This window comes from Petromyzon marinus, chromosome 44 (assembly GCF_048934315.1).
Source record: "Petromyzon marinus isolate PM22_M1 ecotype Great Lakes invasive population chromosome 44, UKy_Petmar_22M1.pri1.0, whole genome shotgun sequence".
NCBI lineage: Eukaryota > Metazoa > Chordata > Hyperoartia > Petromyzontiformes > Petromyzontidae > Petromyzon > Petromyzon marinus.
Genome location: NC_133710.1, coordinates 3,574,743 through 3,598,677, shown reverse-complemented (window position 1 = coordinate 3,598,677; position 23,935 = coordinate 3,574,743). Strand labels below are relative to the sequence as shown.

General features: G+C 57.8%; 1 protein-coding gene across 2 annotated transcripts in view; it reads left to right on the top strand.

The window, feature by feature from the left end:
• CACHD1 (cache domain containing 1) overlaps positions 1–23,935 on the top strand; it is a 55,202-nt gene that overhangs the window by 24,052 nt on the left and 7,215 nt on the right. For both annotated transcript variants that reach the window (XM_076073938.1, XM_076073937.1), the window contains exons 5-25: positions 1,338–1,444; positions 3,647–3,773; positions 4,311–4,455; positions 4,946–5,177; positions 6,560–6,721; positions 7,133–7,468; positions 11,337–11,486; positions 13,061–13,184; positions 13,917–14,037; positions 14,375–14,543; positions 14,958–15,100; positions 15,328–15,509; positions 15,972–16,082; positions 16,259–16,381; positions 16,829–16,928; positions 17,989–18,105; positions 18,540–18,700; positions 19,396–19,482; positions 21,681–21,797; positions 22,639–22,784; positions 23,185–23,349. In XM_076073938.1, the coding sequence (XP_075930053.1) occupies positions 1,338–1,444; positions 3,647–3,773; positions 4,311–4,455; positions 4,946–5,177; positions 6,560–6,721; positions 7,133–7,468; positions 11,337–11,486; positions 13,061–13,184; positions 13,917–14,037; positions 14,375–14,543; positions 14,958–15,100; positions 15,328–15,509; positions 15,972–16,082; positions 16,259–16,381; positions 16,829–16,928; positions 17,989–18,105; positions 18,540–18,700; positions 19,396–19,482; positions 21,681–21,797; positions 22,639–22,784; positions 23,185–23,349 (3,125 nt within the window). The remainder of the gene's footprint in view (positions 1–1,337; positions 1,445–3,646; positions 3,774–4,310; positions 4,456–4,945; positions 5,178–6,559; positions 6,722–7,132; positions 7,469–11,336; positions 11,487–13,060; positions 13,185–13,916; positions 14,038–14,374; positions 14,544–14,957; positions 15,101–15,327; positions 15,510–15,971; positions 16,083–16,258; positions 16,382–16,828; positions 16,929–17,988; positions 18,106–18,539; positions 18,701–19,395; positions 19,483–21,680; positions 21,798–22,638; positions 22,785–23,184; positions 23,350–23,935) is intronic.

The window sequence follows — 23,935 nt, the reverse complement described above, 5'->3', positions numbered from 1 at the left end:
GGCAAAGGGACCGCTGCAGAACCGGTCGCCATGGCAAACCCGCAGTCGGTGGTGGAAGCGACGGTGCGGCGGTTTTGAGTGTCCAGGAGCGCTGTTGTCGTGTTTCGTGAGGACGAGACGCGCGAGTTTTCCCGTTCGGCATCCCGCTCCACCCCGACTCCTCCACGGAAAGCCGCGAGAGATCGCGTCCGACCCCATCCCCTTGTCGAGCGCTGATCCTTGGAGGAGCGAAAAGCAAACTTTTGAGTGGGGTCGTGGCGAGGGGGGGGGCCCACTTTTGAACCGACCGCACTTGCGTCAAAGTGCGCTTCTACCAGTTGAGCAACAACAAAAAATAGTCCCTTTCAGAAACCCCTGGCAAACACGTGTGACCCCTGGTTCATATCCTGCTGCCTGTGGGGGTCCGAGCATGCCGGCAGAGTCTGTGTACAGCAGGAGGCGGGGGGGGGGGGTGGTTGGTGTGGGGGAGGTGGGGAGGTTTCTTGGCTCGCTGCCTGCTCGCATTTTCCGTCAGGTGCTCAAGTTACGCGGCCATCTTCCTTGTCCAGCGCGCTGCTCCACTTGAGCGGCTTACGAAAGCTCTCCGCGCTTTCGTAAGCCGGGACCCCCTCTCTCGCTCTCTCTCGCTGCCGGGGCCCCGTCTCTGCGGCCGCTGCTTGGCGGAGTAGCGTTTGCTGGCGGACGTCCTTGATGTTATCCTGAGCTATATGATGAAAATAAATGCTCAAGGTAAAGATGCAGCCCCATGTAATTCCCTGCACGCGCCACGCTTGGCCGGCCTGACGCAGACGGGCTGGGGAAAACGCAGACGCTCGTGTGGACGGTTGGCGGCGCGGCGGGGAAAAATTGTTGTGCTGCACTCCTACACTCCCCCCCCCCCCCCCCACCTTCACTCAACTGCAATAACTGGAGTGGTGAGGTGCAGTCATGAAACTCGCAGCATGGGGTGCGAACCATCTCGCACGTGTGTGTGTGTGGACACGTGTGTGTGTGTGTGTGCCTGTGTCCCAGTGGGGAGCGGTAGTGTAGCGGTTAGCGCGTTGCGCTACGAACCTGGCGACCCAAGTTCGATTCCCACTCACGGCCAACACCATTGACGATTATCTGAACCGATCCTGGGCCTCCCCTAGGTCGATTCGGCCTCAAATGAGTACCTGGGTGCGGTGCGTAAACATCGCCACTGGGGAAGACAAAGGCGTGGTGCTGACCACCCACCCCCTCGTGTACCGTTCCGGCCTTCATAGGTGCTCGGTAACCGCACTTTGACCCCCAAGCAGCCTGCGATTGGCTATGCGGGGGATCTTTACCTGTTGTGCGTGTCCCACGTGTGCGTCCAGGTACGACGGTAACTTCAACAGCAACGTGTCCAAGACGATGAGCTGCGACCGCCTCTCCAGCACCGTGAACAGCCGCGTGTTCAACCCCGGCCGGGACTTCAACCCAGGTACCACGAGCGGGGTCACATGCGTGCTCCGCCTCCACAGGGCTGTTTGCCGATCCACCTTTTGCGGCACCCTGTGTTTGGTGATGCCGTTTTCCTCTGTCGAGGCCACCGCGCACGTCTCTAAAACAACAGGCCGTTCGCTTGAATTGACCACATGACCCCGGCGGTCAGAGTGCTGAGCCAGCATCGCTGGGCCATGTGGTAAACCGCTACAGACTACGCTCCTTCAACGGAGGAGGGGGAGGAGGAGGAACAGCACGAACTCTCTCCTGAAGCCACCTCGTTGTGGCCGGTAGACCTCAACATTGGCATTGAGCTCCTGGACCGATTATTGCTGACATACGCAAGAACGGAACAGCTGAGATCTCGGGGTTTGAATCCTTCGGATTGTGGTCCAGTCATTGTCATTGAGGTCGGTCGGATAGGTCAATGGTCTGAGAGCTGAGCCGGTACCACCGAGGCCCTGGGGTCAAATCCAGGTTACAGCTGCCTGTCATTAAACCGGGTTCTCAAGCGGAGTGAGTTGATGGTCTCAGCTTGCTCACAAATAAAAAAGTAAAACTCGCATTAAATTGGTTCTGCCCTTAATGCGGCCAAAACCCCAAGCACTGAGCGTGAGATGTATTGGTTTCACCATCATGCAACGGACGTTACTGTCTGCTACTAGGTGTGGAAAGTGCTGACCCCCAACTGTGTGGACTGGAGATCACTTGAAGGGAGCTCCGTGGTATCCGCTTCCGTGGGCAACTCGCCAAACACGGAGGGTCGAGCTGCTGTGCGACATTTACGAACGGACTCTTCCACCTCGTGACGTGACGCTGATGGCAAGGCCGCTCGCTCGCTCACTGCACGCACTGTCACTTGCGGTCGGGTCCAGCCGGCCGCAATGGATTCTCAGTTGAGCAGCGCGGCGACCGCACCAGGGCCATGGTGCAGTCGATCGCCCGCGTCACACTGTGTTCGCATTTGCCAATTTCGTTTAAACGATCCGCAAGATTGTTTGAACAAATCGCCACCCCCTACTATGCCCGTCTGTGAAACACATGCAACACGTCGCTGCTAATCCGAGCGAAGTGCCGAGTTAACGAAGAGCGGTCGGGCGGGCGGGCCGGGCGGGCGGGCGGGCGAGCCGCGCTGTCGAGCGGCTCGTGGGGTACGCGGGCACGGCTGCCGTGGCGGGGCGTCAATAATTAACGAGTGCCGGCACGCGCGGGGAGAGAGAAGAGCGCGTGCCGCGGCTCGCGGAGCGTGACTGTCTCGCGCCGGTCTCTCGCCGAGAGCACTGCCGCCCCCGCCCCCCTGGCAAAATTACCGGAGGTTGCTGTCAACGACGGCAGTGACGGGGGGCGGCGACGGCAGCCCACTGGCGCTGGGGTTTTTTTTTGGTACGTAATTAACGGAGCCGATCTCCAAACCGACGGCGACGCCGCCACAGAAATTGCTCTTAATTGAGCGAGCCTGTTGCACCTGAAGCGGAGTTAATTGCGTGGGGGCCCGTCACGGCGTTCATCCCCGGGTTTTACTCGTAGACCGCGGCGCGTCAGATTTTAATCGTGACCAATGGCTCCGATTAAATTCACCGCCGCGGAAATGTTTCTTAATTTGCCCAACGCTTTGAGGTTTTGGGAAGGGGGGCGTGGTGGGGTGGGGGGGAGGTGCCGGTGTGTTCCCGCAGCCATGGCGGGTCTTCTCTTTATCATTATTATTAAGTCGCCTGCTTTAATTTTTAATGGCCGGCTTGGCGCATTGGGATTATTCTTCCTTACGATCATCGTCCTAGTTGTTTTTTTCTTTCTTTAGTTTTTTCCTTTCTTTAGTTTTTTACCCAGGCAATAAAACCTCGGATTCTCGCACGTTCTCTGGGAACGTTTGGGGGGGGGGGGGCTGTCATTTACAACCCAAGGAGGAGTATAGAGAGAGCCACTTGGCTTTTCACAACGACGCTCTGCGTGTCAATCGACCGCGTGTCCCCAACACAGCAGAGGCTTGCCTCCGTTGTGCCACCTTGCCAGCTTGTTCATTCTTAACTTCACCTCAACAAATAGGTGATGGTTGCGATGGTGGACATGCTGGATGTGACGGGCCTGGCATTTGTGACGAAGGTGACGAAGGTGATGGAGGTGGCGGTTGTGACACGGCTGGCGGTTGTGGCGGAGGTGGTGGTAGTGGTGAACCTGGCGGGGGTGGACGTATTGCCCGCAGTGCTGGTGGACAACCTCAAGGTGAACCCGAGTGTCAAGTGGCAGTACTACAGCTCGGAGGAGGGCGTCTTCACCGTGTTCCCCGCTCACCGCTTCTCCTGCAAGGGAAACTACGAGCACCGCAGCCGGTATGGGAACCCCGCGGCACGGCCCGGCCTCGTCACCGCCGCCGACCATCGGCCGTGGTCAATCCGCTGCTAGATGAAGTCCTTTCGCGAACCGTCGCCGCCTCGTGATGCCTCGCGCCGCTGCCGTCGTCCAATTTCCCCAAGCTCGTTTAAATAACCTCGCTCGTTTACACAAACCGATTCGATTTTTTTTGTATTGTCAATTACAACTTGGTGCTGTTTGTGGGTGGCCGCTTGACGCTTTGGTGAGGCGAGCCGATCGCGTTGCGCTCCGTTCCTCCGCTGCCGCTCTTGTCTCTATCCCCAACCATCGGCCAGCGTCCCTTCTGGCCCCGACAACTCCTGCCCAAGGCCCCGCTCGCTTTTCTCAACGGTTTGAACGGCACGTCGGTCGCCTGCGTGTGTGGCCTCCAATCCGCGCGTTCCTCCCTTTCTGTCGCTCGTCGCGATTGCGACGGTTGTGACGAAGGTTTGTCGGTTGTTGATTTTGTGACGGCCGTGATGGTCGCGGCGGTTGTGGCCGTTGCGGCGCTGCAGGCCGGTGTACGTGGCGACGGTGCGGCCCCAGTCGAAGCACGTGGTCATCCTCCTGGACGTCGGCGCCTGGACCACGGAGGCTCAGCTGAGGATCGCTCGCGACGCCGCCACCACCGTCATCTCCGCCCTTAACCACCACGACAAGGCAACGCCACTCTCGATCGCTCACTCGCCAGCTCACTCACTCGCCAGCTCACTCACTCGCCAGCTCACTCACTCGCCAGCTCACTCACTCGCCAGCTCACTCACTCGCCAGCTCACTCACCCAGTCATTCACTTGCTCGATCCTCACATGCTTGCTTGCTCGGTCATGAGCTCACTTATTCACGAGCTTGGTCACGCACTCACAAGCTCCGTTACTCACCCTCCCATTCATTCCCTCACTCACTTGTTACGTCGCTTACTCGCTCGCGTGCCTAGTTACTCAAGAGCTTAGTCACTCGCTCAGTAGCTCACCCAGTGCTCGTTCACTCACTCGGCCCATCGATGTCTGTTATCCTTCGCTGGAAGAAGACTTGTCAAAGTGGTGTTTTTATCTCTCAAGCGGAGCCGCATCGAGGCGTAGCCCCTTTTCCGTCGGCAGAGGCTCGGGGGCGTGCGCTCTCGTCTCACTCGGCGTGTGTCGCCCCGCGCAGCTCGGCGTGCTCGCAGTGTCGGACACGGCCAAGGCCTGCCCGCTCGACTCCTGCTACCGCACGATGCTGTCGCCCGTCACCGCGGAGACGAGGCGCAAGATGGCGGCGTTCGTCGCCGCGGCGAGGCCCACGGACGCGCCTACCCAGCATGCACTGGGCTTCCGCCGTGCCTTCCAGCTGCTGGCGGCCACGCGGGAGCTGGGACGGGCGCGTGGAGGGTGGCGCCACCAGGGTCCGTGACGACCGCGACTCGTTCGGGAATGCACCCCACACTTGCTCGCCGCACTCGCCGCACTCATCGCCCCCACTGGCAGACTTGTGGCTGCACAGAGACGGCTGCCGCCAGGGGTGCCCTTTTTGAATGTTGGAGATGTGATGCGAGGTGTATTGAGTTGCAAAGACATTTAGGCGCCACATAAATGCAAAGATTTTTACTTTTACGACTGTCATCAGCCATGATCACTCAGCTGCTGGATGAAGGCTCCCCAAGCCATGTCGGCCATGACGGTTCATTGAGAGTACTTCCCCACATTCGGTCGGTGCAGGTTGGTGAATGAAGAGCCCAGAGCACTGGTTGGTCTCACGGCAATCAACCAAATATGTTTCAATTCTCAAAGCTGGAATTTTTGCAAATGAAATGGAAAAAAAAAATCCACGTGATGCTTTTTTTGCGTGCAGTTATTGGTGCCCAGGCTGAGCCAATCGTTTTCCTACGGTTTCATCACAGTGGTGTGACAACCGGGATGTGAACCCAGCCGTGCCATCTCCGCGGTCTGAGCCCGGTGGGCCACTCGGCCACCGGCGACGCTAATGGAACGCAACGAACGCTCGCAGAACAGAATTCACCGTTCGAACACCGATCGGAAGCGCAGACTCTTAAAATTCCTCTTCGTGCAACTCGGTTCGAACCCATCACCTTGTACTGTGCCTCTTGGGTAGATCCCCAGCTCAAGGGCTTAAAAGCAGCGCGCATTAAACGCTGCTCGCAATTTATTTATTTAGTGTTTTAAAGACGGGCTCTTAGCTTTTAAGATAATGACGGGGCCCCCGTTGCCGTTGGCATCGGGGGGCACTGGAGATTGCCACAGGGCGCACCCCCTCGTAGCTGGAGACACGCTCAGGAAATCACCGCTTAGCAGAGCCGGCGGAAAGTCAACGCGTGACACGGCGTCTTCTTCCATCAGCATGATTCACAGACGCTCCGCGTTGCAATTATGTAGCGTGTGCGCACGCATGTCTTGTGTGTACGCGCCATGCTCACGGGAGCGGTGGCGCAGCGGTTAGCACGCTGCACGATGAAACCTAGCGACCCGAGTTCGATTCCCGCTCGCGGCCAACATCGGTGACGAATTTCTTGAACCGGCCACGCTGCTCGGCGTTTGTTGATGGAGGCAGGGAGCATAGACGTGGGAGCTTAGAAGTACAGTGCAGCAAAGGGTATTGCCGCAGTGCCCACTGCTGTCCGTGGCATAGGCCTGCAACTGGTCCACTCGCAGCCATCGTCGACTAAAAATGTAAAACAAATCACTTTGTTGGCGATTTGTTTTTGGCGCTCGTGTTTCATTTGCAACTAAATTTAACGCCGGTGTGGTGTCCTTTCCACGTCGCCCTTAGCAACGGCAGAGGTGGTGGACATGGTGATCGTGTACCTGTCGCCGGGGGTGACGGGAGCGTCGCCGGGCGACGACGAAAAGCGGCAGACGCTGGCGGTGGTCGCGACCGAGAACGCCGCCCTCAACAACTCCGTCATGATCCTCACCTACGCGCTCATGAACGGTACTGCGCGGCGCCCCCCCCTCCCCCTGCCTCCGCGGTTACCACGGCGACGCGAAGGGCCTCATCTCAAGTGCCGCCCCCTCCCTGCTGTTTGTGTTTGCGAGGGGCTCTTCATCCTGGGCTCTCCTCACGCCCGCCCCTCGTTTGTTTTGCGTGACTCCAGCGTTTGTACTGCCGAATGGTGCGAAAGAAGTTCAGCGCGCATACACTTTGACGTGCTGTACATGTCAATCCACTGCTGGATGAGGCCCCTTCCCCAGAACGTGTGGCCCACAAGGGTTGTATGCAATACAAGGCAATGTGGATTGCTTACACTGTCTGAATTCAACTGCATCCCACTCACCGATGGCATTATCCCCACTTAGTACTGTATTTTCTTTGATGTTGATGACGTTGTTGTTGTCGTCGCAGAAGCGACGATGGGGCTTCGCGAGCTGGCCTTCCTGCGCGACCTGGCCGAACAGAACTCGGGGAAGCACGGCATCCCGGCGGATCGCCCGCCCTTCGACGATCGCCCCCGCGCCGCGCAGTTCCCGCAGGCCTCCTTCTCGGGGCCCCCGGCGGCGGCGCCCCCCCCGGCGGCGCCGTGGGGCCCCCCACTCGCCCCCGCGCCCAAGGGCACCATGATGGTGCTCAACCCGCTGAGCAACCTGGAGACGACGGTGGGGAGGTTCTACACCAACCTCCCCAACCGCATGGTGGACCGCGCTGTCGTCAGCCTGCCGCGCCGGGACGACGTGGGCGACGGTGAGGGCGACCGCGGGCACAGCGTCTCGTACCGGTGACGACCGTCCGAACAGGTCCCCGGGGGCCTTCCCCTGGGTCGACTCGGCCTCAAATGAGTACCCGGTGCGATGTGTAAACATCGCCGCTGGGGAGACAACGGCGGCTGGGCGTGGTGTTGGCAAACCACCCCCCCTCGTGTGCCGTTCCGGCCTTCATAGGTGCTGCTCGCTAACAGCACTTGCCCCAACAGTCTGTTACAGGCTATACCGGGGATCTTTGTCGTTGTAGTAAGGGGCACAGGTGGTGCTTTGGACAGTCATCTCAGTCAGTCGCCCGATGGCACCTGCTGGGTCTGTGCCGTGACCTCCTGCCAGTGACGAATGGGGGTTTTTGTGTGCAGTAGAGCCGCTGCTGCTGCGAGGTTTCACGCGATGATGGTTTATACTCCTTGACGAGTTCAGCCAAGGTATTGTGGTTCAATTGTGTCAAGTACTTTGTGCGTGTGTGTAATGTGCGTGACCTTATGACCTTTTCGTTCGGCAACCGGAAGCCAATGCGGTCTCGAGTCGGTTTTCATCAGAACGTATCCCACGTGTGCGGCCGCCGTTCAAATGCGAGGCGGGTGCCGGGTCGGGACCGTGCGGTGGTGAATGTGGGGCGGGGGGGGCGGTGGCGGCACGGTCTTCCCTGCCCGCCGCCGATGTTCCCGGGCTCGTGCGAGGTCTGGCCACCATCCTGAGAGAGCACGGCGCGTGGCTCTGGGATGGTTGAGACGCGTTTGCCAAATGCACACTTTCTCCCTCATCCTCATCTCCATCCTCATCTCCATCCTCATCCCTCCCCGTTGTTGTCCCGTTTGCTTGCGTTCGTGACGCAAATATACGCGAGACTAAAAGGGATGGCTGCCTCTCTTTTTTTCCCTTAAAAAAAACAAATACGGATCCGCGTCCGTGCGACGTTTTACGTGTTGGCGAGAAGAATTTACCGAGAGTAAATAAGATGCTGGACTTTTAAAGGGGGTGGGTGGGGGTTTTGGGTGGGTGGGGGGAGGGGGTTATTCCTCGTAAAACACCCGGCGAGTTGATGGACACAAAAAAATGACGTCCCTTGATTCCACGCGGATTTCCACCGTCGTTCACGCTCGTTGTATGCTGGTTGGTGAACGTGATTCGCGGGCGGCCGCCGCCGCTTTTGTTCCCATCAGTCGCGAGCGCTGTGACCGGGACTGAACAAACTACCGCAGCTTTGTACCGTATTCGACGGGGTACGGGGGCCATACATTGAGTCCGTACGCATGGAGTTGGGAGAGAGGGGTTAACCCAAATGCGTACGCTTGCGTATGGGGGCTCTACTGGCAATGTGCGTACGCATAGGTAACGGGGGGGTGGGGGGGGGGGTGGGAGGTGAAGCCTCAATAATAATTTGTCTGCATTGGCCTTCAAATGAGTAAGATAGTCCGGCGGTGGACTATCTGTCTGCTTAAACACGTTAATATTATTCATCCTTGATGGTTTCTGCGTGGATTACATATCGGCCGTTCTTCAGGATTCGGGGAGGGGGTGGGGGGTCAGGCGTACGTACACGGTGGGGGGGTGTAAAAAGTACGCGTGTGTACAGGGAGGGGGGGATGGGTCAAGACTTGACAGATTTTTGCACATGTACTAAATGGATGGGCCCCTACCCTGGGGTCAAAGTAAACTTCTGCTGAGCCACCAAAATCCATAATAGCCATGTGACGATCGATATGTTGCTCTAGTGAAGGGGAGATCCCTCTGAAAGGCTGGTATCTAGGCCAAATTTTCGGATTTTATCGGATTAGCCTCGGGCGAGGTAGTTGAGACGTCAACTACCTCGCCCTGGTGTACAGGAGGTCGTGGATTACGATCCCGACCCTGACGCCTGACTATATGGAGTTGGAGTGTTCCCCCCTCCGTGGTCGTGTGGATTTATCTCCGGGTCCTCCGTCTTTTCCCTACACAGTTTGAAACATGCGTTTAGAGTATTTGGCGACTGCTATACATTTCCACGTGATAAGCTGCTTTGTTGAGATATCGTTTGTGGCCAGGTCGCTTCTGAAAAAGAGCTACGTGGCTCAGTCGGGCCTTACCTAGTGAAATAAAAGTAGTAAATCGTAGGTTGAGAGTTCAAATCCCGGTTGGTGGCTTTACCCAGCCCACTTTGTCGGGAGTTCTGCGGCGATTTTCGTTTGGATAGACTCGTCCCCCACCATAGGAATGTGGAAATCTCCACCGCTGCTCATTCACAAGCAGGAAATCACTTGTATATTTTTTCCCCATTTCACAAAGCTCGGGTTTTTTTGTTTTTTTTGCGAGCGCGTGGCGTGGCCCACAAGTGGCGCCCGTGCAACGCGCCGCTTCTCCTCGCCAGTCTCTCTGGCTCTCTTTCTCTCTCTCTCTCTGTCTCTCTCCGGAAGCTGATTAACCTTCATGTAGATTCCCGAGCCAGGCTGGTCTGTGCGTGTTCGTCCGCGATAACGAGATCAAAGCTCTGCGTGCGCGAGACGAGAGGAAGGAGAAACAAATTAACATTTTAAAGGGAATTTTAGAATTGCGCGCTGGAGGTGCCGCAGAGGGAGGGAGGGGGGCGGATGGTTCTAAGTGGGGAGGATGTTCGCGAGGCCTCCATGTGTTTCTAGGTACGAGAGCTAACAAAACAAATAAATAGATGAAGCAAATATCGTAGTTGCGTGTGGAGTCTTTAACGCTTTGAGTTTGTCCGCAGAAGCGTTTTAATTCGCCGCGCGGAAGCTGACGGGCAGCTGTTGGAGCAAAACGTGTCTGTAAATTTGTAAATTGTCCGTTAACCTCTGTTTTTTTGTTGGCTAATTTTTGGCAACGCATTTTTATAAACGTGCCCCGTTTCCTCGTGCGCGAGTCACTCAACACAACTGTACACCAACGTTTAATTTTTTTCCTTGGATCGTCTTTTAAGTCATATTTTCAACTTTACAAATCGCCTTTCGCATCCAAACATCTCAAAGCGCTGTAAGTAACAACATAAAAACTTCGCTCGCTATCGTTTTCTTTTTTCATAATGCTTTTTGGAAATTGTTGAACATTTAAAATTTCATTTCCTACCCTTGTTGCCTAGTTAAGAATGATAGTTTTTTAAAAAAAGTAATTGAGAATACATTTCCCGAGGCGTTTCAAGTCGCTAGCGTCTTCAACCGAGTGTCCACAATCGTGTCGGCGGCGCGAACGTCAATCCGGCGTCGATTCAATTCTCGCGAGGACACGTCGAGCAAAATAAAACGCGTATATAAACCCGCTGCATTCGCTACGCCTGATCCTCGTGGATAAAGGTGCGGCCCCGCAAGTGCTTTCTCACGCCACTGCCGGCGGAAGAGTCTCCACGAGAGTGAGTTCTTGGAGAGAAGACTGTTTGGTCTACTCTTCCGCGCGGGCCCCGGCATCTTGGAAAGTGTGGGTTATCCCACCTCCTCGCAAGACAATTTGGTCACAGTGTAACAGTGGGCCAAACACCCTCCTGGAGTGCGCTTCTGTAGAGCTCCCTGTGTTCATTGGAGGCCCTTCCTGCAATACTAGCCAGTAATTGCGGGGCTGCACATTTACATTGATCTAATGAACGAACGTGGTTGAGTTGGTTTGTTTTTTACGTGTGCCTGCCCACTCTGTGCACTGCATTGATAGTCGTTACGTAGCGCCAAACTCGCGCGTTGCCTCGCGTGGTGTGCGGGTCCGCGTCGCGCCTTCCAGAGCGCCCCCTCGTGGGGGCCCTGGCAACAGCGGTGACACGCGGGGCGAGCAATTGCAAGGCCCCCCCCCCCCCCCCAACGTGTCTCCTTGAGTCCCTACGTTGACCGAATCTCATCTTTCCCTTGTGCGTTGCGGCGGCGGGGGCGGCGCAGGACTCGTGATGACGCTCAGCAAGCCGTGCTACTTTGGGAACATGCTGCTGGGCGTCGTGGGCGTCGACCTGGCGCTGGCGGACGTGCTGGAGGACGTCACCTACTACCAGGACAACCCGGCCTCCTACGCCTTCCTCATCAACACCAAAGGTGCCCGCCACCGCGGCACGCCGCCGCTTCCTGTGATTCCCTCTTCGCTGCCGCCCTCCTCAAGCGACCGCCCGGAATGATCGCCGCGGTGCGGAACTATAAAAGCGGTAACAGCTATAATTTCACAACAAAGGTTGTTTCGGGTTGGATCGCGTGTGTATAAATGTGTCGTTAACCACCCAACAGCCAATATAATGATAATGATGCTACGCACCGTCCGCTTAACTCGCAGAAGACCTTGAAGGACCCCCTGACGGCGTTTGCAAGAAGAGTAGGCCACGGTGCGCTGGTGTCGTGGTCCAATTTGGCAAATTCGAAAAATTTACACCGCGCATCACGTGAAACCTAAAAACCGCTTGCTCCGCCACCGCTCCCATTCCCTCTGCCTCTCATTTCCTCTCCACCCCCACCCTCGGCCCCCTGCCACCTCCCCGCCTTCCCCCGCACCTCTTCAACGCGACCAGAATGGCACCGCCTCGTTGAACGTGTGGGCTTGGCAAACCCACGGTGGCGTGCGAAATGCTTCCAAATGAAGCACGGGGGGGGGGGGGGGGGGGGGACTGCTTGCACGCCTCTCGAGAGTTCACGCGGTGGAGGAGTGTGGGGGTGGTGGCGGGGCGAGGCGGGCCGAGTTGTTCGACTGAACCTCTCTACCCTGCCCCCGAAGCGCCGTGACGTTTCGATCGTCTTGTGGGCACAACTCTCAATGCAATTACATTGTCAACGCTATCATTGGGTGGCCACCACGTACAGCGGGTGTTATAGGCCGCAGGGCCACGTCGCGGGCATCGGAGAGGGGCAGTGCAGCAAATCCATCGTTGTACTGTACTTATGTATGCTCCCCACGTCCCTGCTCTCTCCGTCTTGAACAACTTTAAACTCGACACTTTCGTCAATCGCACCATGTGGCCTTAGCGTTTACTGTCGACCAATGGCCCTTCCGCTTCGTAGCACGTGGTCAGCGTTTTGTTATTTGTGCCCCAACGCCAATGCCGGAGCAACGCCAAATAATATTTTTAAACAAGTCCCGCCGGTTTGTTGTACCTCCCAGACGTTAGCAACCCTGGCAGTGGTGATGTCACCGCCATGCGGTTAGAGCAGTGACGGTGGCGGCTTTTGTGATTCACTTCGCCAAACCACGCACTGCATCGGTTCCTCAGCAGTGCCTGAACTACTCCCGTGGGCCTTGCCTTAGATCAGCGATTCTTAACCTGAGGTGCACGCCACCCCCTGGGGGTGCGAGATGCCCTTTCTGGGTGTGCGAGACATGGGCAGATTTTTTTTAAGGTAAATCATCGAAACTCAAATTCAGCACGGGCACGTGCGGTATGACGTAGTTTTATCAAACCCGATGTATTAACATAAAACATTTTTGGATTGACAATCAAAGGCGTTCAAGGCTGCAGTAAAGGTTAAGAACCACTGCCTTAGATTGACTCTGGCCTTCAATGAGTAACCCAGAGTGCAGTGTACACGGGAACTGTTTGTTGCTGGCCGCTTGACGATTGGGGCCGCGTGGCTCCTCGCTCGGTGGCGGAGGCTGACCCGGTGCCGCCGCCGTGCCCACCGCACAGGCTACACGGTGATGCACCCGTCGCTGGTGCGGCCCATCCAGCAGAGGGAGCCGCCGCTCCACACGGACGTCCTGCACTACGAGAACGTGCCCGGCTTCGCGCTCGTGCGATACAACATGCTCAGGTGACCCCCCCCCCCCACGCCTAGATCCGCCCCAGCCCCCACCTCCAACATCCACCCACCCCCACACGGCCATCTCCATCCTTTCGGTTGGGGGGGTGGGGGGTGGGAGCCCGCACGCCCTCTGCCAGATATTCTCCGAGCTGCCCCTGAAGCCGGCCATTGGCTCGCTCTCGCCAACCTTCGGCGTGACCACAGAAACGTCGCTGATTTGGCTCCCCTGCCGTAGGGAAGGGAAAGAGCTGCTGCTGCTGCTGCCATCGCCCTTCCCTGACTGGGCCACTCGGATGGCGTCGCCCACTCGGGATAGGAGGCGGCAGTTGGCTTGATTCTGACAGCGAAAATCACGGAGGTTAGGAGCGCAAGCCACGCAGCAGCAGCAGCAGCAGCAATACAACCCGGCATGGCGGTGACGTGGCTGGTATGCCGTGGCAGTGCAGCAAGTGGAGTTGCAAACCCATCCGTGCAGATTACATTTAAGCGTTTTACCCGCTTGTGTTCCGTGGTGGGGTTTCTCCCCACTACAAAATCGCTTGTTTACAAATCGGTCTATCATTGGTCGAGCCGCTGCTGGATAAAAACGAGCGTAGTAAACGAACGCCGGAGCCGCGCTGCCCTTGCTTGCTGTGACCCCCGGTGCGCCCGCACGTCTGTGTGTGTGTCTGTGTGTGTGTGTGTGTCTGTGTGTGTGTGTCTGTGTGTGTGTGCGCGCGTGCTCTGGATCCCCTGTTGCAGCCTCCCGCTGGGCAGCCAAACCATCACCGTGCCCGCCAATGCCTCGCTGTCTTGGCACGCCAGCCGACTGCGCGACACCGGCCGGACGGGTGCCTACAACGTGAGCTACGCCTGGAAGCTGGTACGTGTCGTCGTCGTCGTCGTCGTGATTGCCGTCGTTGAGACGTGATCTGTCCACTGCTGGATGAAGCCTTTCCCGTATCGTCGCTGCCGATCTCGATATCGCGATGGAACAATCCATCAGTCCAGCGTTTTCAGTTCACAAAAAATATAAACTCAACGCGTTCATCGATAACACTATGCCCTCTAAATGATCATATATTATACAATAAATGGAAAATACATTTTGAAGATCTTTTTCATACAAGGAGAGATTTAAAACACGGCATCGCGGTGGCTGGTGAGCATTGGCGTGAGAGGTGACGCCGTGGTGACGACGCTTTGCGGTGGCATGCCAGGTCCAGGACACGGCGTTCATCGCGTGCGTCGCCGTCGTGCAGCCGACGGTGCCCACCAAGCACCTCAAGTCGCTGGGCGCGCCCCCCGGCGGCAAGCTGCTCTACCACCGCGTGGACCTGCTGAGCCCCCCCAACCTGTGCATGCACTTCCGCCAGCTGTCCACGCTCGGTACGCAGACCGCTCGCGTAGACCGCTCGCGTGCACCGGGCCACCCCGTATAGCCTCGACAGACTGTTGGGGCAAGTGCTGTTAGCGAGCACCGAGCCACTCGCATACACACCAAACGCACCGAGCCACACACACACACACCAAACGCACCGAGCCACACACACACACACGCACGCACACACACACACACACCAAACGCACCGAGCCACACACACACGCACGCACACACACACACACACACGCACCGAGCCACACGCGGACACCGAGCCAGATTGAGATGGCCAAGGTCATAATTTGGACAGAGAATTGGCGGTAAGCAGACTCGGCTCCCGCGTGTGAGTAGGAAAATGCTAGGATGAGCCAGGCCCCACGAGGTTTGAGGTGGGCATTGTGTGTGTGCACGCGTCGGTGCAGAGAGCCCCACGGTGATGCTGTCTGCGGGGGGGTTCTCGGACCCGTTTGAGCACCTGAGCCAGCCGGAGACGCGGCGCATGGCGGAGCACTACATGGCGTACCTGAGCGACAACACGCGGCTCATCGCCAACCCCGGCCTCAAGGTGACTAGCCGATTGCTCACCCGCTCGATCACTCGCTCGTTCACTCGCTCTCCCGCTCGCGTGTTAATTCACTCGCACGCACACGGAGAAGCTGGATTGCTTTGTTAATTTATAATCGGTCACTGCTTGCTCGCTCGGTCACTTGTCCGCTTGCTCGCCCGGGAACTCCCTCGCTCGCTCGTTGGCTTTTTTGCTCGATCAATCCTCTCGCTCGCCGTGCGCCGCAGTCGCTGGTGCGGGCGGAGGTGATGGCCACGGGCCACGTGTCGGAGGAGTGGACCACGCAGATGGAGCTCAGCTCGCTGCACAACTACATCGTGCGGCGCTACGTGGCCACGCCCAGCGGCGTGCTGCGCGTCTACCCCGGCACGCTCATGGACAAGGCCTACCACCCCTCCCGCCAGCAGTGGTACGGCCCACTCCGCCAACACCCCTCGCCAAACCCCCCGCAATCCGGAAGGTTTCAAATGGGGTTCAGGTGGAAGTGGGGGCGGGGTCGCTTCTTCTCCCCCTGCTGCTCATACCGTCCGGAATTATTTTCACCCCCAAGCTCCCCACTGCTGACTTGATCCCAACTCGGAGTGCGACCTTCCGGATGAGGCGGCGTGCCCGAGCGCTTCTCCTCCTGAAGTCGTCATCGCATACTCCTGCGGGTGGTGGGGGGGTGGGGGTAGAGGAGGAAAAGTAGTGCGTCGAGGTGAAGGCTTCAGGGATGAAACTCTCAATCCTAGAAGGGCGAGTGCTGATTATGACTGTACGTATGTTGAACGTCTTTCGTACCGTACGTAGTCAACCGGGATGTTCGGAGGTGCGGGCGTGTGATGACACGACGAGTTTTCATTTGCTTGCACGCCCCCGTCTCTGGCCGCAGGTACCAGCAGGCCATCGCCAACCCTGGGCTCATCACGCTGTCGGGCCCCTACCTGGACATCGGTGGGGCCGGCTACGTGGTCACGCTCAGCCACACCATCCACGCCTCCAGGTGATTGACCGCCCCCCCGTCGCCGGCGCCCTGGGGTGGGGGACACAACCAGGGCCTTTGTAACCCCTGCGATGGGCGTGGGAGGGGGGCGGGAGGGAGGGAGGGCGAGAGGGCGGGAGGGAGGGAGTGGATGGAGGGAGTGGAGGGAGGGGTTGACTGATCGATGCCACCCACAGCTCCAAGGCGGAGCTGGGCCAGGTGGTGGCGGTGATGGGGATGGACTTCACTCTTCGCTACTTCTACAAGGTCCTCACCGACTTCATCCCCGCATGCAAGGCCGGGGCTGCCGGGAGGATCCGGTAACGGAGCCCCCACGCACATCATCTCCCTCACCGCCGCCGTGGTCGGAGCACGGGGGGACGTCTTCCGACATCGTAGCGATGTCGCAAGTTTCGTTTACGATAAGATCTCTAAAACACTGGGAGTAAGTTCGAGTTATGACGTAGGGCGTTGGTAAAAGTTACGGGAAATTTTTCCGGTGCATCGATCGATCCCGACTTATAATTTACATAATTGGTGGCAACATTTCTAATTTATATAATTAACATCGATAACAATTGGTCCGTAGGCAAGCCACAGACCGGCTTAAACGCGTGGGGTGATCACATCATGCCGTCAACAATGCACGGGGGGCTCTGTAGTGTCTTGGTGTGAAACTCCCGAGTCCCTTTGGAGCGCCGCGATCCGTTCCACGCTTCACCAAACGTCTCTCCTCCCCCCGGCTCCCCCCCCGCCCCCAACGGCAGATGCTTCATCATGGAGGACAAGGGCTACCTGGTGGCGCACCCCACCCTGGTGGACCCGCGGGGCCACGCGCCCGTGGAGCAGCAGCACATCACGCACAAGGTGGGAAGGTCGTCGTGTCACGCCGCCATGCCCCGTCCCATCTCCCCCGTTACCGTCCCCTTCGCCCTGTCCCGTCGCCCCGCCCCGCCCTGTTCCGTTTCCCCTGTCCCGTCGCCCCGTCCCGTTGCGCAGTGAATCGGGGAGGGGGGGGGGGGGCAGATGGCGGGGGCCGTCACTTTTTGCACAAACGTAGAATATATTAATCACCCGATCATTCCTGCGGCGTCACCCCGCCAAGCAGTGGAGAACGCTCTGTGGAGCTCAGTGTGGGTCTCGGTGTCAGCCTTATGGGTCTCCATGTCAGCCTACGGGTCTCGGTGTCAGCCTTACGGGTCCCTTGTGTCAGCCTACGGGTCTCTGGGGAATTGTGTGCGATGACCACTCGATGCGACTGGGTTATCAAATAATGCGCTCTTATTGGGCCGTGAAAACAAATCGGTGATGCTAATGTTTTGCTACCTCCTCGTGGTACAGCAAGACCGCCCGAGATAACGACGCTCGTGTCACGTAGGCCGTGTCGGCGTTTGAGAGCGAGTGGATCGCAGAGGCCCGAGAGAAACGTCATGACGACAAAGAAACGTTCACCTCTCAACGCATCTTCCCACCGGGTCTGGAATGCCTCAGAATGTTCTTGTGCCTACGGGTCCAGAATTAGACTACTCGATTGAACGAGGACCCACGTAATGAGACCAGGAACAAGGCCCCTATGTATGTATTATGTTGAACTTTGTTCGCACCATACGTAGCCAACCACCCTAATCGGAAGTGCGGGGGGAAGGACAACAAACCAACCACAAAAGCAGTTCTAAAGAAATGGGTCTTCAATCTAGATAATGATTTAAAAGTGCCGTAGCTCCAGCGGCTTCCTGGTATCGGAAGGAAGGGCAATCGGAGCCGCTCGTGGTAACAACGACACCCGGAGCACGGAGGGAATGACACGGAGCGAGCGCGCGGCTGCCATCATCATCATCATCATCGTCTTCATCGTCCTCATCATCGTCACTGTCGTCATCGTCACTGTCGTCATCGTCGTCATCGTCTTTGGCGCTGTGTGTCCCAGGAGCCGCTCGTCGCCAACGACATCCTGAACCACCCGATGTTCGTCAGGAAGAGGCTGTGCAACAGCTTCAGCGACCGCACCGTGCAGCGCATGTATCAGTTCAACACCAGCCTGCAGGTGAGAGCAGTCGACCATCCAGCACGCACGCACACACGCACCTCCGTCTGTGTGCGTGTGCGCTTGCGCGCGTGTATGTTATTTGCCGGGCCGGCTTTCATAGGTGCTCGCTTACCAGCACTTGCCTCAACAGTCTCTTGGAGGCTATCCGTCTACGGCTTACATCAGTGGCGAGTGAAATCAGAACCAACTTTCGTTCCCCTCGAAGTCGACTCAGCCTTAAATGAGTACCCGGGTGTAATTATCAGCTAAATCATAGTTGCGAGGATTAAAGTCGGATGGCGATGCCATCGATGATGTCGCTAGAGAGCTCTGGCCCGGCGGTGTCGAGAGTTCAGAAGTTCGGCTCCCTTGGACGTTGCCGCGATCTCTGGGCGCCGCCGCCATCGCCGCCGCCGCCAATGGCGCGCTAACCGTGCCGCGGTGACGCGCAGGGCGAGCTGACGAACCTGGTGCACGGCAGCCACTGCTCGCGCTACCGCCTGGCGCGCGTTCCCGGCACCAACGCGTTCGTGGCGCTGCTCAACGAGACGTGCGACTCGCTGGCGTTCTGCGCCTGCAGCATGGTCGACCGCCTCTGCCTCAACTGTCACCGGTAACCGCCGCTCGCCGCCACGCCAGTAACTGCCGCTCGCCGCCATCCCGGTAACCGCCGCTCGCCGTCACATCGGTAGCCGCCTCTTGCCGCCACGCCGATAACCGCCACTCGCCACCACGCCGGTAACCACTGCTTGCCGCCACACCGATAGCCGCCGCCACGCCGGTAACCGGCACTCGCCGCCACACTGATAACCGCCACCACGCCGGCTCTCGCCACGTCTCGGCTCACCGTGTCCTCCGCCCGCAGCGACGTCCACCCCCTCTCTCTCATCATAACCTCCCTCTCTCGCCGCTATCCTCACCTCCGCTCGCTAATCGCCGTGACCTCTACTCGATGCAAATTCGACTCGAACATGGCTTGTGCCTCACCATCCACGGCACCTGATCATCGCAACCACCACTCGCCAAGACGCTCGCACGCCACTACCGCTCGCCACCTCCGCCCCCAGCGGCTCTGCGTTACAACACGCAGGTCCATCTTGACTTTTATTTGCGCACGAGTGAAATGATGATAACGGTGGTGGGTAAGCCGGATTGATCTGGCCAGGCCAGGCTTTGGGGGGGGGGGCTGCCTCTCATGCCCAGCCCAGTGGCCAGCGTTGCAAGGCAGCGTGGCCCCCCGGTCGCCTTCGGGGACGGCGAGTTGGGGGTGACGCGCGTTGGCGACGTGAACACGTGGTGTGTCCGCAGGATGGAGCAGAACGAGTGCGAGTGCCCTTGCGAGTGCCCCCTGGAGGTCGACGAGTGCACGGGAAACCTCACCAACGCCGAGAACCGGTGAGAAGAACCGCCCCACGCCGCAGGGACGTTCGTGCCGGCCTCGCGCCTACGCACAGCGCGTGCGTGAGGCACATACGCACGCGTGTCGTGCGAGCGCGTATGTGCCGGCACGGATTTAACAGAGAGCGCCCGAAAGAACTGCATTGTGATCGTTGAGCAACCGTTACCAACCAACGGGCAGCAATGAGACAGAGAAACATCTGTAGGTCCAACGTTTCGCGTGCGCCCACACACAGGGCAACCGTCAGCAGGGTGGTGTGGTGAATTCTACTGTTAGCCAGCGAGCACACTCGCCCCACCTCTAGCACCAATCAACCAACTGCAGCCATTGAGCGTCACACCGGTCCTGCCGTTGAGCCTGGGCCTAGCCCACCGGCCATTCGTGTGGTTACCCCCCCCCCGAGCGAACTTAGGCGACCATCCACGAGCACGAACCCTCACCGGCAAGCCCAGTGTCCGCCAGCACGCGCCGCTCATGCCGTCGCTGAAGCGCGTTTCCCCCCTCGCGCGCGGGCGGCTTGCTTTTCCCTCCGGGTGCTTCGGTTTTCTTTCCCGCGCGTGCAATCGCTCGTCAATTAATTGGCTGTGAAAACGTCAAAATATTCAGAGGCTGCGGTCGGGATTTTGGACAGTTGGTGGAAGCGGGGACCGCGCTCTGCCAGGCTGGCTGCCTCGTCGGCGATTGAGAGCAGCGGTTTTTGCACGCGCGACGACGCTGTGCATGATCATTGTGATCGAAACCAACTCGCCGGCCAGCCCGCTGCTGGGCACACTAGCCCTCTAACTTATCCTTACCCCAAACTCTAACCTCTTCGTCACTATTCCGCCGAGTAACAAGAACCCCCCTTCACTCTCCGTTTGCTTTTGAGAGCTTTGTTTCTGCGTAGCGCCCACTTCCTCGGGAGCCCGCTTGGCGTGCTGCCCCCCCCCCCTCCCCCCATGTGTTCCGAGTTAAGCTTCTGTGGCCATTTTACCTCCTTGCACAGGGGGGGGGGGGCCCTGACTGAGCACCAAGATGGCTCCGACGGTGGCGGCACGGCTCCGCGCTCGCCGGAGAGATTTATTTTTTGTCGTTGGCAGCGTTTGGGCACGCACGTGCCCAGTTTTGTTTTTTTTGTTATCAAAGGAGTGCAGAGGTGCGCTCGGCGATTTTAATTTTGCAACGGCTCCGAACGTTTTGCAACGAACGCCTGCAATTAGAAAACGAAGCTCCGTCGTGAGTGAGATGGATTTGACTGCGGCGAAACCGCGGAATGCGTTACCAATGCACAATAAAGGATGCCAGAACAGTTGTGGCCTTCGGGGTCGTTATTAAAAACACGTGCTTTTTTTTTTTTAAACGGAATCCGTGACTCCGGTTGCAGCGGTTCCCCGACCCTGGTGGACCGTTGTGCCACGCTGTCGGAGATGTCTGTTGTTTTGTGCAGCGAGCCTCGGTGCCTGCAACGTTCCACGGGTTGCATCCCCTACTGCCTTGCGGTCCCACACGTTAGGAAACGCCACGTCTCTCGTTGCTAAATTCTGATCTGAGTAATCGTTTTCGAGCTTGCCGGCGAGCAAGTTGAAGCAACGCGAGTAACCGGCGCGTCGCTGCAACGCTTGTACACGCGGCAGTTTAAGTAGCTTGGGTGGTGGAAGGGGCACCAGCGACACGAGTGTACGTGGCCTAGCGCCAAACATCTTATGAATCACGGCATGATCCTGTAGAATAGTGTGACCGGACGCGCATGTCTAGATCAATATTTATTGGTTAATCGATGCATAGATTGTTCAGCCTCGTGATTGATCACTTGAGCACAAAAATGTACGCGTTTTGATTGGGAGAGGATGTGTTGCATGGGCAGGAACTTGAGTTAAGTTCCTGGCCACGGCTACCATCACTGGCGAGCAATATCTTTCACCGGGCGTTTGTGAAAAAAAAGAGCTTCATAGCTCATCGGATTCCACTAGCCTAAATAAAGATTCTGTTTCTGATTAACTGGTCCTGGGAGCCACCTCCCTCACTTTTTCCCAACCGAGTGGTGAAGTATGGTCAAACAACTCCGATGAGACCGGCACTCGCAATGAGGGAGTTCTTCATCCAGCAGTGGATTGACAATGGCTGCACGTTGTACGCGACACAATTACAGCAATAATGTTGTAAACTGCTGCCACGTGTGTGCCGTTCCCCCTCCCCCTCCCCCCCCCCATCCCAGCAACCCCAGCTGTGAAGTCACACAGGAAACGCTGAGCCTGGCCACCTTTGACCCCGCGCTACAGGAGACGCTTCCCCAGTGCATCAATACGCGCTGCAGTCAGCGCCACACCAAGAGGTAGCGTCGCGACCGTCAAGAGCGGCGACGCACCGGGCGCGGACGCGCGCTGTGTTTCCCGTGTGCGTGCGTGCGTGCGTGGCCACGTTTCACGTGTGTGTACGTATGCGTGACTGCTTCAAGTGAATTCTCGTTTGAATTTCGTGTGCGCGTGCCTGTTTGCGAGTGGGTAGTGGTAGTGCAACAGTTGGCGCACTGCGCTACGATTCCAGCGATCAGATTTTGATTCCCACTGACAAACACCCGTGATGATTATCTGATGCGGTCCAGGGCTCAAATGAGTATCTGGTGCACTGTACAAACATCACCACAGGGAGACAAAGGCAGGCGGGTGTGATGTTGGCCATTCACCAACTTGGATGCCATGCCAGGCCTTCATCGGTGTTGCTCACTAACAGCACTTTCCCCGAGAGCCTATTGAGGCTATGTGTGTATTTTGAGCTTATTTTGCACCATGCGTAGCCAACCGTGCTAATCGGAGGTGCAGTGGGGAAGGACCACAAACTAAGCACAAAAAACTGTTCTAAAGGAATGAGTTTTCAATCGGGATTATTTAAAAGTGCATAGCTCTAGTGGCTTCCTAATATCGGAAGGAAGAGCGTTCCAGACGGCCGCAGAAGCGCATCTGAAAGTGCGCGATGTGGTGACCGTCTTTGTTCGATGGCCGAGCCAGAAGCCACTGCTGTTGCTGCGAGGATGACCGGAGTTGGCGTGATGATGCTTTATGCTCCTTGACGAGATCAGCAATTCACCACGGTTCATTCGTGGCGCGCACTTTGTGTGTAATTGCTGCGACCTCATGATATACAGTGGGGTGTGGATCTTTGTTGTTTGGCGGCAGTGACTGCTTCGGCGTGCTGGACTGCGAGTGGTGCACGGTGGACTCGGACGGGGGCACGGCGCTCGACGCGCCGTACTGCGCCCCCCAAAAGGACTGCTTCGGCGGCGTCGTGGGCGCCCGCAGCCCCTACGCCGAAGGGAAAGGTGGTGAGCGGACCCCTGACGATTTTTCCTCTTGCGAGCCAACACTGACCGGGAAATGACTCGGCCAGAAACGACGGACATGACGTTGCCACAGCCTCGCTCGCTCAGGCAAACCGATCGGCTCCCGCCGCGCGATCCGAGGCGGGGCTGCGTTTTTCCCCGTCGCGGTCCAGCTCTGAGCACGGCTAGCTGTGGTGGCGCCGTGGTGGTTTAGGCCCCGTGGGATCTGCGACTTTTCCGGGGCTAAAAAAATTACCTCTCCTTCGGAGAGTCGTCAATGAGCGTGTTTACGAAACGCTTGTCGACGGCCATCCATTGCGTCTGTGGTCGTGAGACGGAGCGGGCCGCCGTGTGTCCGGGGCGCGAGGCTGAGCGACCGCCGTGTGTGTCTCCCCCGGGGCAGCCGTGGAGGACGCCGGGGCCCTGGGGGCCGTGAAGAGCGCCCCCGTGGGGCCCGTGGCCGGGGGCATCATGGGCGTCGTCATGGTGGTGGTGCTGGGCATCTACGCCTACCGCCATCAGAAGCAGCGGCAGCGGCACCAGCACATGTCCCCGCTCGCCACGCAGGGTCCGCGCACCTCTCCTCCGCACCATCGCCATAACGACTACGACCACAACAATGACAGGAGTGTTCACGTGATGATAATAATAATTGTATTTGTGAAGTGCCTTGCTTCTCAAGGCGCAACAGCAGACAGCTCGTGAAACCAGACGCTAATAGACGGCTAAATAATCAAATAAATGCGAAAAACATTTTTTTCTTAATCAACCAAAAGTCGAACGAAACGGGAAGTGCGTGGATAAGATGTAAGACGAACTTTTAAATGTCCACAGGGGGGGTAGATCCTGAGATCTCACAGGAGAGCGTTCCAGATTCGGCGGGGGGTACTGCCTACTGCACGGCGAAGGAGATCGGTCGCTCATAGGCCGAAGCCTCCCATGACCTGAGAACGCGGAGATCTGAATCCCACTCCCCAGGCCTTTTAGGGGATTTTAGGGGTTGTGTGTGTCGAGTGTTGCAGCATTTTGCTCCCAGAGTGAAGGCGAGCATCTCGGCGCAGGTTCATAGCCCCAAGGAATAACGATGGTAATTAAAATAACCTTGCGAGGCTGGCGAAGAGGCCGAACCGACGTAGGGGGAGAGAGAGACCTCT